This window comes from Thamnophis sirtalis, unplaced genomic scaffold (assembly GCF_051295495.1).
Source record: "Thamnophis sirtalis isolate CommonGarterSnake01/CBP01778 unplaced genomic scaffold, rThaSir2_p1.2 scaffold_8, whole genome shotgun sequence".
Lineage (NCBI taxonomy): Eukaryota > Metazoa > Chordata > Lepidosauria > Squamata > Natricidae > Thamnophis > Thamnophis sirtalis.
Window position 1 is genome coordinate 40,293,813 of NW_028261388.1, and position 21,758 is coordinate 40,315,570.

At 38.2% G+C, this 21,758-nt stretch overlaps 1 protein-coding gene across 1 annotated transcript in view; it reads left to right on the forward strand.

Annotated features, from left to right (window-relative positions):
- Nucleotides 1-21,758, forward strand: part of POU1F1 (POU class 1 homeobox 1) — a 24,443-nt gene continuing 2,685 nt past the window's right edge. Inside the window, exons 1-5 of the mRNA XM_087721506.1 lie at nucleotides 1-142; nucleotides 14,134-14,199; nucleotides 16,595-16,708; nucleotides 18,632-18,874; nucleotides 19,018-19,182. Of these exons, the coding sequence (XP_087577632.1) occupies nucleotides 1-142; nucleotides 14,134-14,199; nucleotides 16,595-16,708; nucleotides 18,632-18,874; nucleotides 19,018-19,182 (730 nt within the window). The remainder of the gene's footprint in view (nucleotides 143-14,133; nucleotides 14,200-16,594; nucleotides 16,709-18,631; nucleotides 18,875-19,017; nucleotides 19,183-21,758) is intronic.

Here is a 21,758-nt window from a genome sequence, read left to right on the forward strand (position 1 = left end):
ATGAGTTGTCAAGTCTTTTCTTCAGCTGACACCTTCATCCCCTTGACTTCTGATTCGTCTCCCACTCTGCCTCTAATAATGCATCATAGTGCTGCAGAGTGCTTGCCCGTCTCCAATCATGCCACTAATGTGGTGTCTACAGGTACCGTTTCTCTTATTATAAAATTGCTATTTTTATCAGTGTGCCATTTTACTGGCTTCAGTTTAGCATCTTTGCTATGCTATACAAATAATTTAAGAAATCCTTTAAGCAAAATTGGTATTTAATTAGCTTATTATGTCTTTTAATTACCTTTGATTTCACACTACTCTTTGAGGTTAATTTTGTAATCAATATTCGACCAGAAAATCATGTCATTCTACTCAATATTTAACATTTTGAACTCATTGAATTGAAAATAATGCAAACTTTTTTGTTTTATTTCCTTTTAAAAACATCTGGTACAGAATGGAAAAAGTGAAAACTTTACACTTTATGAAATGTCAGGTAATGACATGGTAGATATCTGTCAGTGTTCCAATCCTGAACTAATCCATTTTGATGCTAATTACGCAAAATTAGTTTATTTCAGGTGATATGAAAATGATTTTGCATTTCCATCTAATTTTTATTATGCTCTTTCTCAAATACTGTAATGAATTCAATCCATGAAATATGGAATACTATTAATATTGTAAAAATTCATTGGTAAAGAAAGCAATCTATCATGTTGTTCAATGTAAAAACATTGAATTTCTTTATGAAAGACTGTAATTTAATTGCAATGCAATGAAAACAAATCACTTTTTACCTCTTTCTATCTTGCCTATGATTTGTTTAAAAAATAGTTTTTCCGTTGCTAACTATCATTGTCCACATAATTACAAGCATTAATATAGTTTATAGAATATTTCACATCAATTTAATTGGGGAGCTAATGGTTGTACCTGAAAGAAATATTTTCCTTCTAGTTAAACGGAACTACAAATTTTGAAATTCTTAATTGCATTTGAGAACTTGGAAAAATTGTTACCCAATATTTTCTTGCTGAAAGATTATAACTGAACTTGTATTTTATTTTATTAAATAATAGCTTTACTTCTGAGTGCTTGCTTGTTAACTTAATAAGTCCAAAAGTATTCAAAGAGACAGACTTCCAAGGAAGCATATATATGCATACGAATATATATATATATATATATATATATATATATATATATATATATATATATATATATATATATATATATATATATATATATATATATATATATATATATATATGTGTTTTTATTTGTGTTTTTAATACATACATACATATATATAAATAAATAAATAAAATTTTCTTGTTTTGTACATCAATTGATAGCAAGATATTTTAGGGATATTGAATGGTGTTTGTCAATGCACATTCATGGTAAAAAGGGATTTTTTAGATGAATTTTCATTCTTACACATAACTCAAAACAATGAATATCTAATAGTCTACTGACATTGTTTCCATGCAAAGAAGTTCATGATCAGGTTGAATAAATGAATAAATGGAAACTGTCTTAATTCCAATAATGTAAATAAGTAATTTAAGGTATTTAAAACAACAATAACAAGCACATAAGTATCCTATAATGGTTTCTAAACTCTTCAAACACCGAAGTTTGCTGTGATAGCTTTTTGGAACAAGAAAATAATGCAATGTTAGTAAATAGGCAATAATTGAAGTTTCCGGGGGGGGGGGGGGAATGGTGTCATTTTGATCAGAACTTCGATATGATCAAATCTTAAATCACAACTCTGCATTGAGCTTGGAAGTAAATCAATAGCCATCTCCATATTAAAAAGAAACTCAATATTTTATTTGTTTCATTACTTTGGCATTTTGCTGAATTAACATTTTAACACATTTACATAGTTTGACATATAATTTGTTACACAGCTGTATCCTGTAGAACAAAATAGGAATATGCCCCAGAAAAACAATAACAACTTTAAAAGCTGTTTTGTATGCTCCCCTTCCTTCCTCTCTCTTTCTCTTTCTTTCTCCTCTTTTAAATGACCAGTCCAGGATAATTACTTATAGTATTCATTGGTAGAAATGTCTTATCATGTAATATGTGGATAAATAGTCATCATTACTTCAATGACCAAGTAATATCATCTTAGACACACTCTTATACTTTCTGTGATTTTAATCAATAAAGACTGGTTAGGAGGCCTGAGCATAGTGGTCTAGATTTAGTACAGTTTGGTTTACATCATTCCATGTCCAAATCACCAAAGTCTTTTGGGTCAAAATTTTGATTTAAGAACAAATGGAGGGTGGCAGAATGGAAAAGATTAATCAATGCCATAATTCTGGCATAATAATGATAATAATAACAATTAACTAATTATCTGAACTTTACTAAAGTGAATGATTCTTCCCAGACAGGAATGTGTTTTGACAAAAGACAAAGATTTCTATACATAAATAACTGCATTTCTGAACAAGAGACATGTGAGAAAATTTGTACAGCATAACCTTGGCTATCCTGCCAATGTTGCAGCAGATTGAGGTTTGTAATCTACTTACGAAAGATCAGGACTTGAGACCACGAAGGAAGAGAAACAGGTTTATTGGATGCATCGAGTTCAGCGTGTTCACACACCAACATCTGAACTGGCCTGGCTATGTCCAGGGCAGTGATTTTATACCTTTAATCAAACTTCGTCAATCAGAGGGCGTTTAAAGAGGCGTATTCATACAAAACGTAAAAACCCTGTTCAGAACAGGGAAGTACATCTTGGAAAACTACAAAAGCAGATATTCATACCAACAGTTTTCTGCAACTTCTCTGTACTATCTCTACCCCACGCCTGGCTTCCTGTGCCCCTCCTTTACAGAGTCTTGCCACACTGTTCAGCCCTATTTGTAATATGAGGAAGTTAAAAGTCAACTTTGGGACTCCAGGGCACTGGAGTAAAAGGCCAAACTAAAATGAATCTATAAGGTCCATTCTATTAAGACCACCTAACCTGGCCAGCCACTGGTGGGTTTACCTGTGCAACCCATGCTGTATCATTCCCCCCTATTGAAACTTCACCCAATCCTAAGATTACTGTGTAGTTTCATAAATGGCAGGTTCCTCTCCATGAAGCATGAGCCCAATATATTTGCTCGAGCGTCCTTCTTCTGAGCATCCCACCAGGGCCAGGACCTTTTCAGTGGCCCATTTCTCCATCAAGAGGGGTAAGGAGTTTGTGATAGTGCGGACAAAGATTGGCATAAGGCAGGGGATGATTACACAGCCTGCTGCGATCAGACCAATCAAGGCAATGATGGCCTGCAACCTTGGCAATTTTGGGAACCAGGAGTTAGAAGTGGAGGTGAAATCAAAACCTTTCCATTCCTGCCCTGGGACATGAGTGAGTTGCCTCATTTCTGTGGTGAGCTGCTTAATGACACGTCCAGTCTCATCAATGTGAAGGCAGCAATTAAACAAGTTGAACTTCCCACAGACCCTCCTTCCCTTGCGTGGAGGTAATCAAGAGCCAATCGATTTTGGTACACTGCAGTACAGAGTTTGCCAGTGGCACTGGAGAGGATATTCAAAGATTTATCAATCCTCTCCCCAGCCAAGTCCAATACTGCCTGCAAATGCATGATCCAGTTGATCATGTAGATTGGGGTGCGGTAACCCCAAGACCCATCCTCTGCCCTAGTGGCCCTCCCATAGGTGCATACGATTCTCTCTGAATTCCACATGTCGGATTTCTCATATTCAGCCAGTTCCTTACAAGGAAAGTTAGAGAAGGCTGTGTCTACCTTCCTCTTCTGATGGATGGGGCCTACTGAGTCATCAGGACCCCTAGCACCTGTTGTGATTGGATGGGCAATAGAAAGAACGAATGTTTTATCCATCCAAGAACACAGGGAGGACTTCGTAGGCCCATGTGCCACGAATCCAATACATGTTTTCCGGGGCTTCCCAAGTGCTAGATGGGGTTTTTGTGGCTTTTTTTTCCTTTTGTCCTTCTGTGGATCCTGCAGGCATTGAGTGCATTCCAATGGAGAGGGGGTAATGGCCTCCCTTGTGGCCCTGGGTTCCCTTGGGACTCCCTTCTCCTTCCCTTGTGAGACGCCCCTCCCATCCTCCTGAGGGGTGCATGTGGGACGGGGGTTCCTACCCTGTTGTAGGAGTGGCTCCAGAACCACCGTTCCCTTTCCCTGTGTATTTAGGGTGGCTATAGCTGTTCTGCTGAGGTTCTTGTCAAGTGTCCCCGCATGGCATTGATATGTTTCCAAGTAGTTGGATTGGGTTATCCAGACCTCCAGGCAACTGGCTTTAGCACTAGTGTTGCACGTTACACCTATGTGCCAGTACTTACTCAGACCTTGTGCATCCATGCTTGACAGATTTTCATTCTCTGACCACCATTGTAGAAACCACTGATTCCCTATATCCCCAATAAGCTGATAAGTTATTTCCACTATTATGGGAATCTGGTCATAAGTTATATCATATTCCATTTTCAGACTGAAATCAAGGGGGGCCCACTTCACCTGAGCCCTTGTCCTTTCTGGAAAGGGGTCTGGGAAGGGTCTCTGAATGGGCTTTTTTCTGATGGCACCTAATGGTCGAATTGTACCGTTTGTTTGGTGCCCAAGTTATGACATTGGGGTTCATTCAACACTGCCAATAGTTCCCTGTCTCCTCTGAACAGGGCGATGGCCCCTCCTCCGGATGGCAATTTAATAACCAGCGTTTATTATACACAAAATTCAGTCCCTGTTCACCCTGATAAAAGCAGTCTTTGCAAAGGGGGAAAGGCCCTGAACCCATTTCTTCTAGCATTGGCTCAGAAGTTACCTGTGGAGGGGAGTCATTTGTAGAGGTGAGGGGCCTAGCTTCTGTTTGTTGGGGAGTACCCCCATTATCCTCATTCCCCCCTATAGGAAAGGATGGAGCGGGGGTCCCCGTAATCATTCGGAACTTCCCACACCACCAATGGGCCTCACCCTTTGCTCTGGCCAAGATTGCCTGATAGAGATAAAGAGAGTCAATGAGAATAGAAATGAATAGGAGAAAAACCACGATCAGAACTGCCGGCATCAGGCCTCTCCTAATGCACACAGCTCGGCGTAGGCGCTAGTCAGTCTTCATGGTTGTGCCTGGGCATTGGACGGGGCGGAGTGTCCATGGTAGACGTGATACGTTGCCTGTGCGATGGGTGTCGACGGCACCTGGAGCGACACCTGCAGAGGGCATTGGTTCTTCACCACCTGTTCGTAGAGCGACAGCTTCCCGTGTGTCCGCAGAAGAGGTGGCGGTCCTCCTGGTGTTTCCGAAACGTGAGGTATAGAGGCTTGGCAGGGTCACTGGAGGCCTTCCAGTAAGCTTTCACAGCCAATTTCAAACGGGTCCAGTGAATCCAAGGCCTAATTTCAGCTACCTTAACAACAAGGGGAGAAAAAACAACAACAGTATACGGCCCACACCATTTGGGGCCCAATAGTTCCTTCTACCAGTCCTTCACCCAGACTTCTTGTCCTGGGTGGAAGTTGTGGACTGGAGTTACATTTCCATGAGAACGACAAGACAGAACATATTTTTGCAATTTGTGGACTATGGCATCCAGGGCTGGCAACTGTTTGAGCTTCACCATGTCTGTAACTTGGGGTTGGGCAACACCTGTGGGCCACGCAAATTAGGAACCCTCCCATACAACAATTCAAATGGCGAGACACCCAACTCCTCGGTGAGAGTGCACCTCTTTGCCAGCAACGCCATGCTGTGGGCATCATCCGGCCATTTGAGATGAGTTTCCTGACAAATTTTGGCCAACTTATCCTTTATGGTGTGATCTGCCCTCTTTACCCTCCCACCTGAACTGGGCCTTGACGGAGGGTTATTAGCAGCACATACCTGACATTGAGAGCAAACAGCAGCTGCCAGGCTAGACAAATTGTTGACATAGACCTCCCTGAGCCAAGGCTTTTTTTTCAAAGCCGTCTTTCCTAAGTGCAAATGCTTATGCAGGGAGGAGACAGCATCCCATGCCAACTGCTGGGAAACAAACACCTTTTTGTCCGGCAGAACCCACCACCCATCTAGTAGTTCCACCCCTATCGCTTCAGCTCGCTGGGTTCCTGAGTGACTATACGATGGGGGTTGTTCTTCCTGGGGCTGAGTGAGGCATGTGGCTTGTAGAGAAGGGGGATCCAAGGCTGCTGCTCTGGCAACTTGATCAACTTTGTTGTTTCCTCTTTCAGTTGTTGAAACCCCTCTCTGATGACCCATACATGCATAATGGCAACTTGTTTGGGGGCCCACACACTGTCCAACAAACGCATAATTTGGGGTCATATCTGATGTCCTTTCCTCCAGCCGTGATGAGGCCCTTTTCCTGTGAAGAGCTTTTCCTAAAACTCCATGGGCTTGGATGGCTAGGAAGGCCTATTTGGAGTCTGTGCAAATGTGGACTCGTAGATCTCGTGCCAATTCCAAAGCCTTGTGAGGGCATGTAGTTCTGGTTTCTGGTGGTAGGGGCATGGCCTCCCACACATCATCAAGGGTGACTACAGCATAAGCTGCTTTTCGCACGCCCTCATGTAGAAAGCTGGTTCCATCTGTACAAAGAGTTACATCTTTGTGTGAGTGGGGTTTATCCTTCAAATCTGGGTGACTGGCATAGATCTCTTCAATGGTTTGCAAACAGTCATGAGTAATTTCAGAGTCTGGTTCAGGCCACAAGGTTGCTGGATTCAAAGCATAGATTGGACAAACTTGATGAGGGGGTTATGTGTAATAAGCCCCTGATACTTCAACATTCGTGGATTGGTAAGCCACAAATGACCTTTCTGGTCTAGGACAGCTCGAAGAGCATGGGGGGTGTAGATATTTAATTGCTGTCCAAAGGTGAGCTTATTGGCTTCCTGGGTAAGTAGGGCAGTTCCTGTCACAGCCTTGAGACAGGCTGGCCACCCTTTGGCCACCTGATCCAGCTGGTTAGACAAATATGCAACCGGACGATACCATGTTCCCAATTTTTGGGTCAGTACCCCAATGGCCATATTCTGCTTAGTGTCCACAAACAACTGAAAAGGCTGTCAAGTCAGAAAACTAGGAGCCTGAGTCACAGCATGCTTCAATTCCAAAAAGCTGTTCTGTTCCTCTTCCTCCCACCTCAAGGGTTCCTTTTCCATTCCCCTTGGTAGCTTCATAGAGTGGCTTTGCTAACAATGTGAAATTGAGAATCCAAATGCGACAAAAGTCTGCTGCCCCCAAAAAGCTCCTTAATTCCTTCCTATTTCGTGGGACTGGCAATTGGCAAATGGCCTCCTTCCATTTATGGCCCAGAGTCCTTTGTCCCTATTGGATGTCGTAGCCCAAATATCTGACCTCCAATTGCATTAATTGGGCTTTGGTCCGAGAGGCCTCGTAGGCTTTCTCCTTATAGAAGGAGTAGTGGGGCTTTCTCCTTTCTCCTTGTAGGAGGAGCAGTGGCATGACAGGCTTCCTCCGTCTGGCCTGTGACCAACAAGTCAGCTACATCTTGCAAAACCACATCAGGTGGGGCAATGTCTAAAAGTTTCAAATCCATGGCTAATGCAGCTCCAAATAAGGTGGGGGAGTTTTTTCAAAGCCTTGATGCAAATGTGTCCAAGCATATTGCTGCTTTCTGCCTGTGACTGGGCATTCGAAGACAAACAAGAAAGCATCTTTTGAATCAATGACTGAAAACCATTTTCCTCTGCATGCCATTGAAGGCCCTCCTGTAAGATTCACGTCTCCTCGGGCAGCTTGGTAGGTGGGGGGGGATCCTAGGGCGGTCATCTTCCCTTTCCTCAGGGGGTGGAGCCCAGTCCCGGTTGAGGCACTCCCCTCCCCAGTGGCCATGTTCATAACAGATGGCACATCGGTTCCGTCCCAAGGGTGGGGCCCTGTTCCCCTCCCTAATTGTTGCCGCGAGCACTTCTGCTTTTTTTCTGCATCTTTTGATTTTTTTTTCTTCTCCTCCAACAAGTCTCCATTGATGAGAGTTTTTCTAGCTACTTCCATAAGCTCCTTGAGGGGCTTCCCCAGTGCCCCTTCCAGCCTCTACAGCTTGTGTCAGATGACTGAGAAATAAAGGCCATAGCTAGCATCCGAGCATTTTCAGGAAGGTTAGTGGTTACCATAAATAAAAACCTCAGGGCTTTCGGCAGAGTTTAGACATTTTAGTGGCTGGCTTTCCTCCCAGCCGGACAGCCCTTACAATTAACTGTTGATGATTACGTAGCAGAGTCAACTGGTGGGGGTCATAGGGGCTCCATCTCGGGTCCCTTGAAGGGAATCATTGCTCAGTAAAGTCAGCCAGATTGGTGTGAGCAGGAACATCAGGTTTTAGAATGTTAGACACTGCAATTCTAATCTTCTCCCTCTCTTCAGACTGCTCTATCTCCTCTTCCTTCTTCTCCCAAAATTCTGGTGAGCTCAGAGGGTCCCCATCCCCTGTCCCTCTGACAGGACTTTCTTCTGACATCATAGAGGTCACACCGTCGAGCCCTCACTCTATCCACTCCACAGATGCTCGGCTTGTTGATGCCCTCAAGTCTCTTGAGCTACTAGGTGTAGCCTCCCTTTGGCATGGTCGTGGTGAGGGTCGTGGTGATCCTCTTCCTGTTCTGGCAAGTCTTCTGGGGCACTAGCTAGGATTGGTGGTATCTGCTTGGGACATTTGGGGTGTGCAACCCGAACAGCCATAAGAATACACTGTTGGTCTTTTGCATTTGTTTTTTTAGCCAAGCTGTCTCCTCAACAAATTGTACTACACATCAATATACGGATCCTGTTTGAACAGGATCAAACACTAACCTATGGACATTCAAAGCTATGTTGGGATCAAAAATTGCCTTGGTTAGGCCTCCCAAAACCAAAAGTGGGCCATTCAGATTCACAAAACTTTTTAAGCTCATGCCTGCTTCACTCAATGCCATAGTCCTGAGTCACATATCCTTCTTTAAAATGATTTAACATACATTGTAAGGGGTCAAGGGAACACTGCTGCCCCCCCAACTCCTCCCAGGGTACCAGACAACAAGGATTTAGCAATCACCCCACACAGGCTTCTGACCCAGGATACCGGATGGACACGGCTATCGTAGGGAAATGCAGTAGCCCCCCTTCAATCACACACACACATACACTAGACAATCCTCCCCAAAACCTTTCACCTAGTGAGGGAGATCAGGCCTCACCTCCGGCTCAACAAGGAGTCCGGGTCTAAATAGGGTTCCCACAGTACTTGCCTCATGTACTTGGCTTCCCTCCTGCGATGCTGGCCAGCCTTTTAGATGCCTGGTCTCTGGTCCTTCTCTGGTGGTTCTTGGAATCGCCAAACGCTGCTGACAGAGCCCTCTGTCGCTGGGAAGTCCCTCGGATCAAACGGGTCCGTTGGCGCCAGGGAGGTTCCCCCTGACAAGATGAGCTCTGACATCGGTGTGGACGTTCCAGAGGGTCCCAAAGACCCCTCAACTCCTGGCTGGCTCGCCAAAAATGTTGCAGCAGATTGAGGTTTGTAATCTACTTACGAAAGATCAGGACTTGAGACCACGAAGGAAGAGAAACAGGTTTATTGGATGCATCGAGTTCAGCGTGTTCACACACCAACATCTGAACTGGCCTGGCTATGTCCAGGGCAGTGATTTTATACCTTTAATCAAACTTCGTCAATCAGAGGGCGTTTAAAGAGGCGTATTCATACAAAACGTAAAAACCCTGTTCAGAACAGGGAAGTACATCTTGGAAAACTACAAAAGCAGATATTCATACCAACAGTTTTCTGCAACTTCTCTGTACTATCTCTACCCCACGCCTGGCTTCCTGTGCCCCTCCTTTACAGAGTCTTGCCACACTGTTCAGCCCTATTTGTAATATGAGGAAGTTAAAAGTCAACTTTGGGACTCCAGGGCACTGGAGTAAAAGGCCAAACTAAAATGAATCTATAAGGTCCATTCTATTAAGACCACCTAACCTGGCCAGCCACTGGTGGGTTTACCTGTGCAACCCATGCTGTATCACCAACATTTAAAGCACTGCAGTTTACCTGCAAATCCCCCAAAAATATCCAACCCAATGAAATGTCTATGATAAATGCTTCCCTTATCTTGTAACATGAATGATGCATGAAAGTCATTATTTCTAGGAAAAACAAACTTCTTTCCCATGAGGAAAAATTAAATGCAACTTCTGGAAAATTGGGTTTGATTCCTAGATTTCTAGCTTTCAATGGTATGGTAGTTGGAAGACTTACAAAGCAAAAAATCCTGAAAATATATTATGCTATCCTTTTTAAACATTTTTAAACATTATGTTCTACCTTGTAGTTATAACAGAAACCTCATTTTGAATTCAAAAGAAATGAAAAAGCAAATAAAACATTGCGTAGAGATGAAATTCAATCGTGAAAAAAGTAAGGTTCTACATTTAGGCAAGAAAAACAAAATGCACAGGTACAGTATAAGTGGTACGTTGCTCAATAGTAATAACTGTGAGAGGGATCTTGGAATCCTAGTGGACAACCATTTAAATATGAGCCAGCAGTGTGCAGCAGCTGCCAAAAAAGCCAAAGCAGTTCTAGGCTGCATAAACAGAGGGATAGAATCAAGATCACATGAAGTGTTAATACCACTTTATAATGCCTTGGTAAGGCCACACTTGGAATATTGCATTCAGTTTTGGTCGCCATGCTGTAAAAAAGATGTGGAGACTCTAGAAAAAGTGTAGAGAAGAGCAACAAAGATGATTAGGGGACTGGAGGCTAAAACATATGAGGAATGGTTGCAGGAACCATTTAATGAAAAGAAGGACTAGGGGAGACATGATAGCAGTGTTCCAATATATCTGGGGTTGCCACAAAGAAGAGGGAGTCAAACTATTATCCAAAGCACCTGAGGGCAGAACAAGAAGCAATGGGTGGAAACTAATCAAGGAAAGAAGCAACTTAGAACTGAGGAGAAATTTCCTGACAGTTAGAACAGTTAATCAGTGGAACAGCTTGCCTACAGAAGTTGTGAATGCCCCAACACTGGAAGTCTTTAAGATGATGTTGGATAGCCACTTGTCTGAAATGGTATAGATTTCCTGCCTAGGCAGGGTTTTGGACTAGAAGACCTCCAAGGTGCCTTCCAACTCTGCTATTGTATTGTAATGGGATTCAGATCTGGATTTATTCAGCTGTTTCAAGACTATAATTTATTTCTGTTTTAATTATTTAAAATCTGCTTCATATATGTAACAATTAAGGTCAAGAGTAGCCTACCGCAGAATGGTTTATTTTCAATTGGTGATTTGCAAATTATCATATGCAACCTTCTTTTTTTAAAAAAATTTATTTTTATTTTTGGTTAAGCAGACAAACACAACACACAAACAAAATCATCTTTCATTACATATTGTAGAAGTGTGTCGATTGGTTACAAATAACTTTCATGCATCTCTTCCACAGTCATATCACATTGTATATTTTAAATCAAAAATCTTTATATATCTTACTATCAGCATCCCACAATTCTCATTTGACTATAATTGTTTTAATGTCCTTTTGCATGAAATAATCCAAAATTAAAAACACAACCACATAATGACATTTCATTAATTATTTCTAATATCATCCAATAGCATTACACCTTTATAACATGTTCTAAGTAAGAATTAATTATGTTTGATAACAACATTTCTAATCCTCTTTTCCAAGTTGCTGTTTACTATTTGTATCCTAATTCCTTTTATTGAGCCAGTACATACATACATACATACATACATACATACATACATACATACATACATACATACATATTGTTAACCATATCCCTTGTCATTTCATTGTTATTATTATAATGGTTATTTATTAATAGAAATTCATTTTCTAATTACATCGTCTCATCTTGTCACTTTCTATAAACAAGTTGCAGTGCCTCAAGATACAAAGTCAGTGAGATCAAAAGGAAAAGGGAAAGTGCATTGTTTCAATAACTCAAGCCTCCAGTTTCCAAGTGGCAGAATTGCTTCCCCCTCTCTAATGTTATTTCAAACTTAAAAGAAACAAAGTTCTTAAATGGAATTAATAGCAAGAAACAAAAGTCATTGTTGAAATAAAGAAGATGATTTTAATCTATAGATTAAAAAATAAAAAATAGAAGAAAAACTGATCCGTTCTCTTTAAAAAGAAAAAAAAAAGTTGCGAGCACTTCAATCCACAAAGTAGAATTACAAAGAAAAAGAAACACACTATCCAAAGCAATCCAGTATAGGTTAATTTTGCTGCTTGTTTTCTTCTGCTTTCGGATTTAATTTAACTTTTAAAAAAATTTGGGCAGTCTTTTCCAAAACAGTAAAGTTTCCTCACCAGGTAGACACACTTTCTCTTTCCGCTTTCCTTCCATTCCGGAGCCATCCCAACTTCATCAGCCTGGGGCTGAACTTTTTGTCACCGGCTTGAAGAATTTCTCTTGGATCGACCAGGGACTTTGTGGTGTCCTTGAGATCAGCAAGATGTATTCTTCCTGTTCACCATCTTTATGGGACGGTTTAGGCCCAATTGGACCATCCAGAGGCAAAAGTATCGGCAGCGGTCTCGGGGAATCAAGAACACACGTCCGTATCGTCATGATGTTGGCACATCCTTTTTGTGCAGCCTTCTTTTAAATAGTACAATATATACAAATTCCTTAAATTTATTTTTTGAAGTTCCCAGAAAAGGATCAGCCTTAAATTGCTCATGTTTGTTTGCAAATTTGTATGGATGCTTTTAACTAAAATATTGGTTGAAAATAAAATGTAATAGTGTCATCACCATTTTTGCATAAAAAGGATAATTAACATAATCAGGAAGACATTAGCCCAGTTAATTCTTAATACAACAGGTAATATTTTATGCATTTTGTTTTGCATGATATAAAGTTACCTCTCACAGTGCTGACCTGTCTTAGATATGCAATATTATTACACGTCAATGCATAATCTTAAATGATTCCAGGATTTTTTGTTGCTCGACCTTGAAATATATACTAATATAAGAAATGAAGGTAAAACTAGCAGGCATAGGCCATGACTCTGAAATAATCAAAGAACATGTCATTCATTATACCATTGACATATGTTAATGAAATAATAGAATTATACTTGTCATGACCATTCCTAATCTTTATCCATTCAAGGTGTCATTTAAAAAGAAAACAATATATTTACACTGAAACATGTATTTCAGCCCTTCATTTTTTATGATACAAATTGCTCAGAGAGTTCCATGCAGGTATACTTATCCTATTTGCAAAAAAGATTGTCAAAGAAGGTGTGAGCAATTATTCAGTTGATCTCTTTCTTCTTGCTATATGAGATATACCGTACATATTTTCAAATATTTTATTTCATATTGTACTACACTGCAGAGTATCATTCTTTCAAAGCATTTTACAGATAAAATAATAGAACAATTTAAATGTAATTTTAGAGGAGCATGATTACAGAATTTGAAGCAGAGTTCAAAAGTGAATAAAAGAAAATTAAATACAGCTATCATGATATTGATCTCTGTAATACAGTAAAATACTTATTTTATGTTATATTTGGAAACTAAGGGATTGTTTAAAAATGTTTACAGTATACTGAATAATAATAGTAGTAATTATAATCCTTTATTGAAATTATATACTGGCTTATTCAACCACTTGATAATAATCATAGTTTATAGTACTGTTACTATTTAGATAACCTTTTTTTATAAAAATCATGTGGAAATGAGTTTACTAAATTGATATATAAACATATCACATGAATGGAAATATACATAATTCAACATATGCTGAATGTTTCACCATCTGCTCAGTTTATTCCATGTTTTAGCCTATAGCTTACTACGTGGAGAAAATGTGATGAAAACTGGAGTTATGTAGTCCTTAAATTGGATGACCGAATTGATGCATGTAGAAATCAAACAATATTGTATTCTTAAGATATTCATTGAGTTCAACTCATGACAAATCCAAAAGATAATTTTCATGTATTTTGATAGAGATAATGTTTTATGAATCCGTGAACATGTTCTTATTGGTCTCATCTATTTGTCTTTGAACCCAACCCTTAAATATGCCCATATATGCTTTTCCATGGCTACTATGGGAAATATGCCTCCAGGTCTGCATTATTCTGTTCCTTCTTGTCATTATGGAAACCAACAAACTGCGTATGGGATGATGGCAGGTAAGAAATACTTTCTGAAACAAAATTTATAGCATTTTAACTCTCTGGAAGTAATAAAGACAGTTCCAAGTAATTGTTCATTAAAACTATAGCTTACCTCTAGCAATTACCAAAACCTAATGCCAAAGTGAGTGCCATTCACTTTTGGTTCACTAGCTAATATTGTCATTGTATTATCACAAAGTGTTATAATGCATATAAAGTATGGATATTAAGTATAATAAATGTAAGACCAATCATTTGAATTGTCTTTCCATTAAGGATTTGTAAATGCTTATATAAGGAGGTCTGATCCATGAGAAATATCTTGATAAAGGCCTTTCTTTGCTCTATTGTCATTATTATAGAAATAATTTCTCCTTTAAGTTGAATCTGAATTCCAAAGAACTTCATAATTTATTTATGTACCTTTCGTGACAATGTGCCAGAAATGGCTTCACTTCAGGAGTTGTTTTCTTTTTTCTGCAAATTCACATTCTAGCTTATAGATCTGCTTTTCTCTGAAGGATTGTCATCCAGATATTAACAAGACTTGGCTTGGTTTAACATCCCAGAACAGTTACTGCTACTTCTTTTGACTTGTGACAAGGAGTATTACACACTGCAGTAAAAAAAAAATGCTTTGTTTTGTTGTAAATCATTTATTTCATTTATTTATCTTTAAGAAAAAAGAACAACAAAAGAAAAGGGAACTATGAAAAAGAGTGGGAAGCAATTTTACTTCAATTTTACTCCAATAGTGTCCAAGACACTATTTAGACCAGTGTTTTTCAACCTTGGCAACTTTAAGACCCAATTAGCACTGAATTCCACACATTAAATTTGCCAGAGTTGAAAAATACTGATTTAAATCTCTGTAGAACAGTCCATAGTATTTCTCATGATTCATCTACATTATCTATCATGGCAATTCTCCATGCGAAATATTTAAACTTCCTAAAAGAATCTTGGCATCCAATAAAAAGAGGAAAAAAAGTTTCCAGATAAATATTCAGTGGAAAACAGCAAAAGGTTCTAAATAAAACAAGAAAAACATGTAGTATTATTTATAGGTGACTGGAATGTCCATGCAGATCTCAGGCATCCAGGTCATGGTTGTCCCAAAGGTGCTTTTTCAAAAGGCAACTGGACTTTCTTTGTTTTTCCTAGAAGACATTTCGCTTCTTATCCAAGAAGCTTCTTACATTTTGACCGAATGGTGGAGAATGGAAGGATTTATATTTCTTGCAGTCAACTTGGTCATGAGAGTGATGACAACCAGATGACTGCAAGCAATATAAAGCCTTCCATTTTCCACCATTCAGTCAGAACTGAAGAAGTTTCTTGGATAAGAGGTGGAATGCTTTCAAGGAATAACAAAAAAAAGTCCAGTTGCCTTTTGAAAAAGCACTTTTGGGACAACCATTACCTAGATTACTGAGAATCTCCATAAACATTCCAATCACCCATAAATAATACTATGTGTATTTCTTGTTTTACCTCTTGCAAACAAAGAAAGTCCAGCTGCTTTCTGAAAAAAGCACCTTTGGTACAAGTGATTGGAATGTAAAATCTATAGAAAGATAGGAACTGGAAATTACAGAAAGATTTGGATGAGAGTATTTTCAACATGTCAAACAGCATGGATGTAAATCTTATCTGTGGATATGTCAAGTCAGTCAAGATACTTTCTGATGCAGATTATAAAAGAGATCATGACTTATTAGTATCAATTATATAGGACACATTAATATTTTTTTTTAAAGTTCAGTTTCTTCCTCACTACAGCACAAAAGTAATGTTGTCATGGGGACTAAGTGCTACAAAATATGCTGGCTCAAGGATGACCATCTTCTAAGAGCCACAGGGCAAAAGATAGGTGAGATGGAAAACCCCTTTTTGTTGACAATTACTGGGAGCAGAAGACCAGTTGGTCTTTTGCTATTAGTTATCCATTCTCTGGTGCTTTTCTCCTTCCATTTTTCCTGGTGCCATGTCAAAAGAAGGGGAGAAGGGAAGAAGCCCAGTTCACCTGCAGGAGATGAAAGGAACTACAAGATGCTTCTTGGAGGAGCACAATATATTGCTGCAGATAGGTCAAGATGGCAAGCACTTGTCCATACAAGCATCTAATTCCCTAACTTTCAGTAGCTTCCCCTTTCCTTAAATTTATCTACAGAATAAACAACAGTATTTTAAATTGAAATATTTCTTAAATGTTCAATATCTAGGGGGCTCCAAACTGACAAAGGCTGCACTAGATGGACACAATACAATGCATTTTTTTAAAAAAAGAAAAAGTTGCAGGAATGGTTATTATTTATTAATGCTATTATGGGCTAAAGCTAAGGTGGAATTCCTTATCTCTCAATTGATATTCTTGCAGTCTCCTCTCCCTCCCGCCCATCTCTAATAGGTATCAAGCCTACTGCTCCAGATGTGCTGGCAGCAAGCCTCTCTCAAAGCCGTATTTTACAGACCTGCAGCATGTCTCATCCCAATGTTGTGAATGGAGTTGGCACTTTACAAGGCAAGTTTCTCCCCCCCCCCTAGTGAAGTTCCTCTTAACCATCTCTTATTTAAACTAAGTGTTCTCTTCCTGTGCTCTTGATAGGGTCTCATTGCCTCTTTTGCAGCTGCAGCAACTGCTGGCTCATACTTAATCTGTGCTCTACAGAGGCAGATTCTATCTACCTTGTACTTGTGCACCTGGTTTTCCTACAAGGCAGACCTTACTTTTACCACCATTGAACAGAATTTTGCTAGATACATACAATCTTTCAAGATTTTTTGAAACATGAGCCTGCATTCTGATTATATCATCTTTCACTTTATCATTTGCAATTTTTCTCAATGAATTTCTAGATCCTTAAGTCATTTATAAAAATAGTGAAGAACATTGTGCCAAGGACTGTACTTTCAGATACTCTCATGTATACCTCCTTCCATGTAATCATAGATCCATTAAGGACCAAACAACGGGCATGGTTGTTCAATCTACTATGAATCTATGTGGCTGGTGGATTATCTATCCTCATCTAAAATAGCATACACTGAATATGTGTAGAGACAACTTATTCAAATGCCTTACTGAGGTTTAGATATTTTGTATCTACACCATTCTCTTAGTTTAGTAATATAATTACTTAGCTAAAAAGCAATAAGATTTGTCTGTCATGATACATATTTTAATATAACCACTCTGGCTTCTAGTAATCACCGTGTTTCTTTCTAAGTGCTTGTAAACTCATTACTTGCTGATTCTTTCTGGGATTTTCCCAGATATTGATTTCTTATTGGTCTAGTTTTCTGTGTGGTTTGTACTTTCTTTATTTATACTTACTATGCTGCTTCTTGTTCTCTTCTATTTCTTTCTACTTTTTCCAGCATTATAAACTTTTCAATAAAGATAGATGCTTTTCATAAAGCCACCTTTAATATACCCTCAGCTTACAAATTGAGTAAATACGGAGAGTACACAGCCTTGTCTAACTTTTCCAACTTAGAGCTAGTGTATTTCACCATATTCTGTTTGGAATGAGGGTTTTTTTAGTCCTTTTTTGTCATATTTCCATGACGACAATGAAATGTTTTGGGATTCCCATTATCGTAAACACATTCTATAACTTGACTTGGTGTACCCTATCAAGGACTTTTCTACAATCAGTGAAGCCCATATTGATTTGATATGTTCTGGATTTCACATTTAACCAATGTGAATCAACAATGATGTCTCTACTAAAACCAGCTTTATCATCTGGTATTTCCCTTTCATAAAAGGTTATAATCTGAATCAGATGATATTAAGCTTTATTTTTGCAAGTTTGTAAAATTAAGCTATTGTATAATTTGTACTATTTTTAAATTTCCTTTCTGTTGGCTATCAAGTTGTTCTCCAAATTTGGTATACCACCTTGGTTGGAACTTTTATTCTTCTGTTGCTTACCATATTTTTGTGAGTAATTTGTTAACTCCTGAAATCTTCCAACGTCCACCCAGAATGCTGATCTAACTTAATGTTTTGCTACTAAGGGTCTTTGTACTTATGGAATATCTATTTAGATTTATTTGATGTCAACATCTCTACTGTATAATATTTTACTATACTCTTTCCATCTTAAATAAGGATGAACTTTTAAAAAATCAGTTACTGTTTGTCCAATGTAGGCTTCCCAATCTGAAGTTACAACAGCCTTCTGAGTTCAGAGATCTTTTGAATGACTTTCCTTTTTTTCCTGTTTCCATCTTCAGTTTCTTTACAGATATTGTAATACTGCGATTAATATTCAAGCACACGTTCTCTAAAAACTATTATGAATTCAAATCACTAACAATGTAAGCCATCATTACCCATTTTTACCAATGATTGATATACACTTAAGTAATACAATATTTTATCTCCTTAAAATTGGTTTTTAATCAGAAAGCTTTTATGTGTTTTGCTTCTGAACAGGTGGTCTCACTCCTTGCCTATATAAATTCCCTGAGCATGCTCTAAGTGCCAGTTCATGTGCTCTAGGCCACAGCTTTACTTCCATGCATCCATCTCTACTTGGAGCTGATCCTACCACTGATTTTAAACAGGAATTTCGGAAGAAGGCCAAGTCACTTGATGAACCAATAGATATGGATTCTCCAGAAATAAGAGAATTGGAAAAATTTGCCAATGAATTCAAGTTGAGAAGAATTAAGCTAGGTATGTAATTCATGCAACTAGACAACTGAAAGATATATTTCTTCTGAAATATCATATTTAATGATTGGAAATAACTACACCTACTACTCTTTTTTGACCTTAGGTTTTTAGTTTGATTCTTTATATCTATTTTCTTTTGACAGGCTATACACAAACAAATGTTGGAGAAGCTCTAGCTGCAGTGCACGGCTCTGAATTCAGCCAGACTACTATTTGCCGGTTTGAAAACTTGCAACTGAGTTTCAAGAATGCCTGCAAACTAAAATCCATATTAACTAAGTGGTTGGAGGAAGCAGAACAAGTAGGAGGTATCACAGATTTTTTTTAAAAGTCAAAACTATTTGTTTTTATGTGCAAGTTAAGACAGTGCAGCATTTGAGCCTGAAAAGTTTTAAACCCACATAGATACACACATAACACTTGTCAGCAACTTGCTAGACCAAATGAATATTACGTTTAGGATAATGCTGTAGTTGTGGACTACAGCCTTGAATTTAAGGATGAAATGTTGGTATTTTAAGGACTTGTTAACATAGGCAAAAAATGTGGTATTCTTTTTGCTCCAAAGAACTTCTTTCCTTTCAAAACTTAAGATCGTACATGAAACAGTGAAAATATACAAGAAACATGTTTGCTTTCAGACAATAATTCCCTAATTTCTTAAAAGAAGAACTGAATTACAATCTATGTCCAGGTCAAGTGCCATGTACTTGTAGAAAGCTAAGCTATTGTATATTTGCATTATAATAAATGTTGTGTTTGTTAGTATGAACATATGTATCTATATAAGTAGAGCCCTTCACACTGATGTATATTGTGTATTGTAAATAGAAACCAGATACATTAATGTTATGGAAACAGTGTTATTCCTTTTGCACTATACATATTCACTGAATGTATGGGAAAAGTGCATATAAACAAAATCAAATAATATTTCCACAGCCTCACTGACAAAAATACAGTAGTAAAGTAGAATCTACAGCTTAAACCAGTAATGCTAAATATGTTCCTAAACTCTAGCAGGCAATTATAAAGCTATTTTAAGAAGTAATACTCTTTACACATTTTAACTTGAGAATTCATGAAGATGACACTTATTTGCCTGATAACATGTGTAAAGGCCAATTATGAAATAATTAGTCTGAAAACTATGAATATGTAGATTTACACAAATGCAAAGGTTGCAGAACAAATGCTCTTGGCCAAATATACAGTCAGATTTATATAGAGTATATTAGGACAATGATAGTTTTGGGGGGCATTTGGTCTCTGTACACAACCACATTGAATTTGAAATGAAACATTCAACATGAATGAAGTGGAGAGTGTCAGTTTTAACTCAAGGGGTTTAACAAGAGTGGCATGACACATTGAGGAATTACAGCCATTTTAATACATGTACCCTGATTTTTGGTGACTCATAAATAATGGGACAATGGTTGACAAGCAGTTCCAGGTGTGCTTTGTTCCAGATATCCAAAGAGGAATCTATGCAAAAGAGGTCACCATTAGAATGAAAAAACAAAAACAAAATAAATCCATCATAGAGATGGGAAAAACATTCAAAATAGCCAAAACAACAGTTTGGAGTATAAAAGAAAGAATTAGCTAATAGAGTCAGCAGCACCAAGGACCTGGAAGACCATGGATGATGACTAACGTGATGACCAGATAACCCATTTGCAACATCTGGCCAAGCAAGAAACACTCTTGAAGAGGTAGGCATGTCATTATCAAAGTCTACAGTCAAGAGATAGCTTCATGAATGTAAACACAGAGGCTTCACAACAAGGTGCAAAGCCCTGGTAACACTCCTGGACAGAAAGATCAGATTAGACTTTGTTCTGACAACACCTAAAGGAACTACACCAATTATGGAAAAATATTCTTTGGACTGATGAAATCAAAATTAATTTATACCAGAAAAAGTATGGAAAATTAAAGGAATAGCTCATGATCAAAGCATACATCATCTGTCAAACATGGCACAGGCAATGTTATGGTATAAGTATATATGGTTGTCAATGGAACCGGGACACCAGTGTTTATTGAGGACTTGACTGATAATAAAAGGCCAAGAAATCAAGACAAAGAAATGGAATATTCTTCACTGGCCAAGTCAATCATTGATCTCAACCCAAGAGCATACTATTTATTTACTGAAGGCAAAAAGATGCACAAACAAGCAACAACTGAAGGCTGTAGTTCAAGCATGACAAAGCATCTCAAAGGAGAAACTCATCATTTGGACACATGCATAGGTTCCAGACTTTACTGCCTGCAAAGGATTTTCATCCAAGTATTAAAATAACCCTTATATTTGTAATTATGTTAGTTTCTCCCATCATTTATGAGCCACCAAAAATACAGGTGGGAATATTAAATATATTAAAATGGCTGTAATTCCTCAGTGGTTAATGGTTGACCACACTTTTGTCAAACCCTTGAATTTAAGCTGAAAGTCCTCATTTCACTCACACCTTGAATGTTTCATATCAAATTCAATGTGGTAGTATACAGAGACCAAATGCCAAAAAATGTATTATCCCAATATATACATACTGGACGTCATATGCTCCTGATGTAGTCAAATGTGTTTTCCTTACAGTTATAATGAACAAAATAATTCTAAACAATTTAGCAATTATTATGCAAGACCATAGCAACCATAACGCATTATGTTTGCTATAAAAGAATAGTTTTGTTTGAATTTTAATAAACTCTATTACACCTGTCATATCACATACAAGCATCTTTTATAAAAAACTAAATACAAACAGAAACAACTATTAAACACTGTACAGTGACACAAGATGTTTTGCAACATTGTCATTAGTTCCCTGAAATTAATTAATATTATTTTTAATTATTTTTCCACTTATAG